The sequence below is a fragment of the Cyprinodon variegatus genome, unplaced genomic scaffold, assembly GCF_000732505.1.
Source record: "Cyprinodon variegatus isolate N-32 unplaced genomic scaffold, C_variegatus-1.0 Scaffold115, whole genome shotgun sequence".
NCBI lineage: Eukaryota > Metazoa > Chordata > Actinopteri > Cyprinodontiformes > Cyprinodontidae > Cyprinodon > Cyprinodon variegatus.
The window spans coordinates 1,123,864-1,132,444 of NW_015150568.1; the positions used below are offsets into that span (position 1 = coordinate 1,123,864).

General features: G+C 37.4%; 1 protein-coding gene across 1 annotated transcript in view; it reads left to right on the forward strand.

The window, feature by feature from the left end:
• LOC107085076 (low-density lipoprotein receptor-related protein 2-like) overlaps positions 1-8,581 on the forward strand; it is a 47,541-nt gene that overhangs the window by 10,796 nt on the left and 28,164 nt on the right. The window contains exons 20-35 of the mRNA XM_015375221.1: positions 159-296; positions 405-680; positions 761-1,000; positions 1,102-1,224; positions 1,327-1,443; positions 2,331-2,708; positions 2,838-3,086; positions 3,657-3,865; positions 3,977-4,161; positions 4,280-4,508; positions 4,592-4,769; positions 4,852-4,980; positions 5,893-6,059; positions 7,046-7,189; positions 7,416-7,525; positions 7,657-7,834. Coding sequence (XP_015230707.1) covers positions 159-296; positions 405-680; positions 761-1,000; positions 1,102-1,224; positions 1,327-1,443; positions 2,331-2,708; positions 2,838-3,086; positions 3,657-3,865; positions 3,977-4,161; positions 4,280-4,508; positions 4,592-4,769; positions 4,852-4,980; positions 5,893-6,059; positions 7,046-7,189; positions 7,416-7,525; positions 7,657-7,834 — 3,050 coding nt within the window. The remainder of the gene's footprint in view (positions 1-158; positions 297-404; positions 681-760; positions 1,001-1,101; positions 1,225-1,326; positions 1,444-2,330; positions 2,709-2,837; positions 3,087-3,656; positions 3,866-3,976; positions 4,162-4,279; positions 4,509-4,591; positions 4,770-4,851; positions 4,981-5,892; positions 6,060-7,045; positions 7,190-7,415; positions 7,526-7,656; positions 7,835-8,581) is intronic.

Genomic DNA, 8,581 nt, shown 5'->3' on the forward strand with positions numbered 1-8,581 from the left:
ATATATATATATATATATATATATATATATATATATATATATATATATATATATAAACAATATATATATATATATCATGTTGCTTTCTTGCTAACAGGAATAGGGTGTTTTACTATGACAGGAAGTAAAAAAACTGACATATCTTTTCTGTCCTGTAGATTATCTCTATATATCTGATACAAGGACTAGAGCAATATTTGAGATGAGGAAAAGGGATGCAGGTGGAAGCATTATGATCAGACAAGGAGTCACCGGAATAATGAACCTCAAGGCTTACACAGCTGACCTCCACAGCAGTAAGTTCACACAAAGCGAAGCACTGTAATATTCTGTTAAGAAGCTTAAATAGAATATATTACCAAGAGAGACACCTGTTTACCTTCTATTTGTTCTCACTCCTATAGCCTACAAAAGCCGCTGCAATACAGTACCAAATGGACTCTGCAGTCACTTCTGTTTCCCAACTCCCTCTTTCACCCGGGTGTGTGGCTGTCCATACGGTATGAAACTTGATGCCAATCAGAGGGATTGCATCAAGGACGATTCTGTCCCTCCACCTGAGACCTGTGGAGACTATTCCTTTGAGTGCGATGAAGGACGCTGCAGGCCCAACTCTTACCGCTGCGACGGCATTTTTGACTGTGTAGATAAAACTGATGAGGCCAACTGTACTGACACAGGTAAATTGGGAGCAACTATATGCTACATCTAAATGTGTACTTGAAATAAATAAACTTTAAGCCCCATGCATTCTTACCAGGTGGGACCTGCTCTCCGTATGCTTTCACCTGTGACAACAAGCACTGCATATACTCCAGCTGGCGCTGTGACGGCTTCGACGACTGTGGTGATGGTTCAGATGAAACAGACTGTCCCACTCGTGTCCCGACCACCTGTTCAGCTTCCTACTTCACCTGTGATAATGACAAGTGCATTTCCAAAAACTGGGTGTGTGATGGTGACAATGACTGCGGCGATGGCTCAGACGAGCAAAACTGCGGTATGTTTTTATTTATGCCTAGTTCTGTGATCCTGTAAAAGTTTGCACAATTGTGTATGAAATTTTGGTCTGTTAAATGAAGAGCTTTGTGTTTCTTTAAGGGTCCACCATCAGCTCATGCCCTCCTGGCTTCTTCTTGTGCCCGGACCACCGCTGTCTCAGTAGTTATTATGTGTGTGATGGAGACCAGGACTGCTTGGATGGCTCAGATGAAAAGAACTGTGGTACGCATCTGTTTTTTTAATGTTTTAATTTCAAGAAAAGGTAGCTTCTGGTGTTTCTTAGATTTTCCCTGTCTCACTTCTCCCCTGCCCGATTCCTTACAGAGTTCTCCTGCCAGTCCTATGAGTTTGCCTGTGCCAGCGGGGACCAGTGTATCAGCTCCTATTATCGTTGTGATGGCGTGTCCGACTGCAGGGACCATTCAGATGAACAAGGCTGTCGTATGTTAACTAAATGAGCATACATACAAATTCGTTGCTGGTCAGATGTTCCCTCATTGGCATGAATGTCACATAATTTAGATGCATCTGTTTGTTCTTCTAGGTTGAAATGGTAATACAACAGATAAAATCAATTGACTGAGTGAACCTCTGATTTACACCAGTTCAGATTTATGCTTATGAGATGAAACCGATAACATATATATCTACTAATCTTTGATTAGTTAGAGATCTTTTATAGCTATAAACAAGACACTGGCTTTGTAGCTGGATATTTGACTATAACTAAATGGCATAGGTTACTGAAGAGCGCCATACATTTTCAAGATTTAAAATTGAGGTAAAGTCTTTCAGAAGGGCATTAAAAAAGCCTTTATAAAATATTGTGGCCATGTTCTCCTGAAACACCTGGTTGTGTCCAACTGTCAACCATCTGACTCAAACTATCATGGTTGGCAAAAAAAAAAATTGTAATAAAGATCAGGAAGAGCCAATTGACCATCAAGGTTCAAGCTGATAACTAGCTAAAAAAAGTTAAATTTCTCTGCAACTTGTTAGAAGACATTTATCCATGTACTAGACCCTCTTACGTTTTGGCAATATAGTAAAATTCAAACCTTTGATTTTTTTAATGTTTGAGATTATTTTTTGTATAGCAGTATTGTACTGCCGTTTTCCTTGACGAAGATGGTTCCCAAGTCATGGACAGCTTGTCCAACCTTTATAAAAAAAAATGTATAGCTAAAATATATTGGAAGCTTAAAATGAACGGCATTCATTTCTATGACAACCGGATGCAAATTTCTGACGAACACTGTTCATTAATTAAATCAGCTATACTGGGGATTAATGCTCAGATTGTAACATTCTGCTTTGGGGACCTGCAGCAACTCCAGGACCAGGCCTTTGCCACGACGATGAGTTTCAGTGCCAGGCCGATGGTTTTTGCATACCAGATGAATGGGAGTGTGATGGCCATCCGGACTGCGAGGATGGGTCTGATGAACACAACACATGCCCTGCTGTCACCTGCAGGTCCAACTACTTCCAGTGCACCAATAAAATGTGCATCCCAACGAGCTGGTTGTGCGACGGAGAAAATGATTGTCGGGACATGAGTGATGAACAGAACTGTCCGACGCCTCCCTTCAGCTGCCCCTCTGGACAGTGGCTTTGCCCTACCGACCAGGTCTGTATTGACTTGGACAAGGTGTGCAATGGCCAAAGAGACTGTCCTGATGGAGCAGATGAGTCACCAATCTGCAGTAAGTTTCTTTTTGTTGTGTTTTCAGTCTATGCCCCACTAAAACATATTCAAATTAGTCTGAAATACAGTGAACTGAAATAAATACAAATCTGTGATACATTCTAAATTCTAACATACTCCTTTATAGATGCAGATGATTGTGCGCTGAACAATGGAGGCTGCAGTGACGACTGTATCCAGGGACCATTTGGAGCTGAGTGCACCTGCCCACCAGGGTTTCAGCTCCTTAATGACTCTAAGACGTGTGACGATATCAACGAGTGCCTGATACCTGGTTTCTGCAGCCAGCAGTGCTACAATGAGAGAGGAAGCTTCAGGTGCCATTGTTCAGACGGTTACCTCTTGGAGCCCGATGGACGCACATGCAAAGCTACAGGTAAAAAATCTAAAAGATGCTAAAATTATGTGATGACAAAGTAAATTGAGTAATTCTAGATGATGGTCAGTGTACAGAATACATGCCGATTTTTGTATTTTTTTTATAATGAAAAATAAAGTTAAGAGAAATGAAGACTTTATTTAAATAAAACATATTTTGTTCTTTTTATACTTAGTTTTTCTCCCTTTTCATTTTTATTCTGTTTTATTTTCAAACATATCACATCACTCATTTAAATTCTATGATATTATATTAAATTATTTGATTTGACTTGAACAAGATTTAATTTTTATGTTTATTTATTTTCAATTTTTACTTTATCATAAATAATTTTCAATTTTTAAATAGCACTTTGAAATCAAAACTGAAATATAATATTTTGTTTAAATAAACTAGTTATATATATCTATGTATATATCTATTTTATAATCTGTACAAAGTTTTTTTATAGTTGTTTTCATAAAAAATTGCCTTAAATTTGTGTTATAGAGTAGATAATCATCTCCTTTAGCAGAGCTTTGGATTCAATACACTAAACCATAACTCATCATTTTACCTTGCCTTTAGACCGACATACTGCTATGCTTTTGGTTGCAAAGCGCAGCCAGATCATGGTCAACAGGATCGCCATGAGACCCCCAGTGATCTATCCAGTAGCCACCGGTTCGAACATCGTGACTGTGGATTTTGACCGTGAGACTTACAGAATTTACTGGGCTGATGCCATACAGAAAAAGATTTGGAGCGCTTTTCAAAATGGTACAGAAAAACGAGAGGTATGTAAGATGGGCAAAAAAAACAACTGTTAAGTTGTCTACATAGTTAATGATCACATGTATATTTACAAAATTATTTTTCAATTATTTGCTAATGTTTCTCTGGTTTAGGTGTTTTCCAGTGGTTTGTTGGTACCAGAGACAATTGCTGTCGACTGGGTGGGTCGGAACCTTTATTGGACTGACTCTGAACAGGAAAACATTGAGGTCTCCACTCTTGATGGTCAATATCGGAAGATCCTCTTAAGCAGCAATATAACCAGCCCCCGTGGACTTGTTTTAGATCCACGCAACCAGTAAGCACATGTTTTTTATTTATTTATTTATTTTTTTTAAATCACTTGTCATCTTGATTTTGAGAACCCTCTACAGCATTCCTGACAGAACTTTCTCTATGAATAATGTTTATTGCAGCACTTACCTGATGTTTTGGTCTGACTGGGGTCAGAACCCCAGAATAGAGCGAGCAAGCATGGATGGAGCCCATAGACAAGTCATTGTCAGCACAAAGGTCTACTGGCCCAATGGTCTGGCCCTTGACTACACCACACGCAAAGTCTACTTTGCAGATGCTTACCTGAAATATATTGACTACTGTGACTATGATGGCAAAAACCGTTATCAGGTCATGGCGAGTGAGATGGTATGTTCAATTTAATTAGAGAATGTTAGAAAAGATTGAAGTCATCATAAACGTCTTTTAAAATATGTGGATGGATGCTTTAGCTTCTCCAGCACCCACACGGTATGACGATATTTGAGGACAGCATCTACTGGTCAGAGCGCTACACCAGCAAGGTGATGAGCACCAACAAGTTTCATGGCGGAAACATCACGACTCTTTTCAACAATATCTACCAGCCAATGGGTATTGTTATAGACCATCCACTCAAACAACCAGCAGGTGTGTACCTAATATAGGTAATCATAACATCTAGGAGAAGTTTGATCCCAATAATGGTTTTGCAATGCCCTTTTGTTTTTAGCCATCAACCCTTGCAGAGAGCACCTTTGCACACAATTGTGCCTGCTGTCCACCCTGAGGCCGAGGTACTACACCTGCCACTGTCAGTCTGGTTGGAAGCTGGATACAGACCAACGCACCTGCATCAAAGGCAGGTTTCAGACATGCAATTTCATTGTCCAGTTTTTTTTTATCACATCTGACAAGTATTATATTATACCACCGAGTATATAATATGCCTTATGTTAGAGTGAATATGTCTCTACAACTTGAAAATATATTTTCTTGACATGTATGCCCAGAGGTGTTATGTTACTAAGTATAGTTCAGTAGTATTTATATTTCTGATAAATTTTTTACTTCACTCACTAAAAACATCTGTACTTTCTACACCTAACTCTCCAAACTGGCTTGTTACCTCTATAAATATTGATAACATTATGAATAGTGCAGATATGATCTGTTTATTTGAAGTCCAATTTGTTTGTAGAAAACACTGATAGTAATATGGACAAGGCTCTGTGAAACATTGGCGAACATGGATCCGATTCTGAGATGCAGGACAATCCTCATCCATTCCTCCTTTATTAGGTTTCTGAATTTACTACTTGATTATTTTCAGGTTCTATTTTGATTTTAATGCTATTTGCAACTTAAGTGCTGTCAAACCAGAGCTTTAAATGTATTCAACTACATATGCAGGACTTTAGTTCAGCTCAAACTATATTATCCTGCCAAAACTAGACCAAATTAGTATTTTTCTATGTTCGCTATACCAACACAGTGAGCAAAATAGTAAAATTAAACTGTTTTCTGTGCATAGAACTTCCTTTTTTAGGAATATTGTTTTTAAAGTACTTTTTCATTATTTAAGGCAAAAACATCATATTAATTGTACACTTAAGTAACAACATAGTAGTTGTTTTTCTTTTCCTTAACTTACTGAATTTAATGAGTTATTTTACCTATATCGGAGACTGTCATTATATAGCCATCATATTTTTACGAAAGTAAAGAATTTTGTACCTTTGGCATCTCTGTTTAAGCCTCTGTTTTATTGTAGATGATACTCCCTTCTTGATGGTGGTCAGGGACTCTGTGATCTTTGGCATTCCTCTCGACCCAACTGACCCATCCAACAATGCCATGGCTACGATATCGGGCATTAGCAGTGGAAAAGACATTGACTATGATGACCAGGAGCAGTATGTCTACTGGGTGCAGAGCACTGTGAGTAAATATTTGATTTAACTGATTAAGTCGTGGGTGGTGTTGATATTGTACTGTGATGTACAAGTTTGGGGATCCTTTAAGAACCTAAGCATACACAATGATTCAGTTGCATGTAAAGAGTATCTATAGCACCAAAGACTCATTAGTAGTTACAAATTTGTGACTGTTGCAGATTTTTTGCCTTTTTTTAAACCAGGGTCCCATCCATGATCCATTTTTGACACTTTTAGACATTGAACATATCTTCAAATTATGTTCTAGACCACTCAGGTATAAAGCACTTTTTCTGTGCAAAGCAATTGCTATATGGTGACTCATATTACAGAAAACCTTTTTTAACAATCTACCCATTCAGCCTTTTTCCAACAAGAGTTGGTATTTAAACTACCACCTTAGGCTGAAATTCTCCGAACATTGCAGAGATTAGGGAAAATATCTTTGAGCATTTGCCCCTGGGAAGATTTATAACAAACTTAAAGATTTTTCCAATTGAGAATAATATTTATCTCTTTAGCATAAGAGACCTTACATTGTTTTGAGTTGACTTCTTAACCTGCCTTGATTGATAAACAGAATAATTCTTTTTAATAATTCTTTCTATAAGTTTTTGCTGATATCTTTTCACTTTAACAATATGTTAACTTACATCTATTTGTCATAAAGCATAAAAAATTTAAGTCCAGCTTATACTGAGGTGACTATACTCACTGGTAAATGAAATGCATTTGATAATCAGCACCTGTTTTGTTCCCATCTAAATCCATCCAACAACGTGAATGTGTTTGTGTCGTCTAATATACTGAACATCCTAAAAATGCATTTTTCTTCATAATGTAAATAAAGAAAAATGCCCTTATTTGCAAATCTTTGTGAGCAGATCATTGTCAGCAGTCTTATACGTTTACAGTCTGATTTAACGCTTTAAATAAAGTTCTGTAATTTTAAGATGCTTTTTTTGATCTTTTATTTCCTTCTGTTTGTAGGGTTCAATTTGGAGAATCAAAACCAACGGCAGTGACAGAGCTCAGTTCGCCCCGAATGCTTACATGGGTTCGCCATCTGGTCTTGCCTTTGATTGGATAAGCCGAATAATGTATTACACTAATCCCACAAGTCGGACCATTGAAGTGAGGGCTTTTTGTTTTTATAGTATTGAATACTGGTCACTGCACATTGTCAGAACTTGTCCTAGATGACTCGCTAATCAAAATGTAACATTTAAAACCATAATTATGAAGAATAATGACATAAAGCTTTTTTGTGAATTATCTTAGCCCTTGGATGATTTTTGTCCATAGTAGATGTTTTAAGTTTGCAGTTATACAATTAAATAAATAAAACTGTTTTTATTAGGTTATCCGTGTAGATGGGACTGAGCACTACAGAAAGACACTAATCGCCTCAAATGGAAAACCAGAAGGAACAGGAGAGCCTTTCGGAATAGCACTGGATCCAGCTCGAGGGTAAAGCACCTATTCACAAAAGAGAAAAAACAAAACAAAAAGAAGAACAAGGAAGCTACAGTGTAAATTTAACATGATAGTTTCTTAGGGATTTCTGAAATAACTCTGCTCACACATGTCTCCCTCTTAAGGAAACTTTTTTGGACAGACAAAGGGTCGGATTCTGGTGTTCCTCCAAAGGTTGGCAGTGCTGATATGGATGGAGGAAACCTGAAGAACCTTTACACGGGGAACCTGGCAAACATTGGGGCTATCGCTGCCGATATTTCAACCATGAAACTGTACTGGGGAGTGTCAGGGTCAGGGATGGTACGTAGAAGGCCAACCCAAAACATCAACTATTACTAAGAATTCAACTATTTTACAAGACAATGCTCATATACCTATATGTCAGTCTGTCTTTTGTTTGGGTATGACTTGAATTTAAACCTTCAGCTTCTGTTTAGATGCAGTTTTGTTATAAAAATCAAATAAACCCTCTGAAAATATTGCAGTTCCTTCATATTTAATTGCATTAAAAAATTTTGATAAACATAGCAAAAGACTTGCCACCCTTTTGTTGTACTATTGTAAATTGTAGACCTTAACTCCCACCAGTTCCCCGGCGCATCGTTTTGTATATTTAGAACGAATACAGAAGTATGCTTGAAAATAATACCAGTTAAACTTTTACCAATATAGACATGTTATACATTCAAGTGCCAAGTTCACTTTAAATACTCTAAATCACAATTAATAAAGATATAGCAGCATGTTAAATCAGACTTCCAACATTTGAAGCGTTCCTGAGCCCATATTATAAATCCAATCTTAGATTGTCTATATTCCATTTGTCCGTAAGGGTCCACAAATAAAAAGTAATCCAGCTTATTTGCAATAAAAAATTTCCATGACGAGAAAATCACCACATAAAGTCAACTTTTTACCATCAGAAAAGTTTGATCCTTATAGCTAATGCTAACCGTTGTGTCAATTACCCTGGTTTCCACAAATATTTTCTGGTCAATGCTGGGTATGTTTTTTTTCCTCACCTTCCATCTTACCAAAACTAAATTG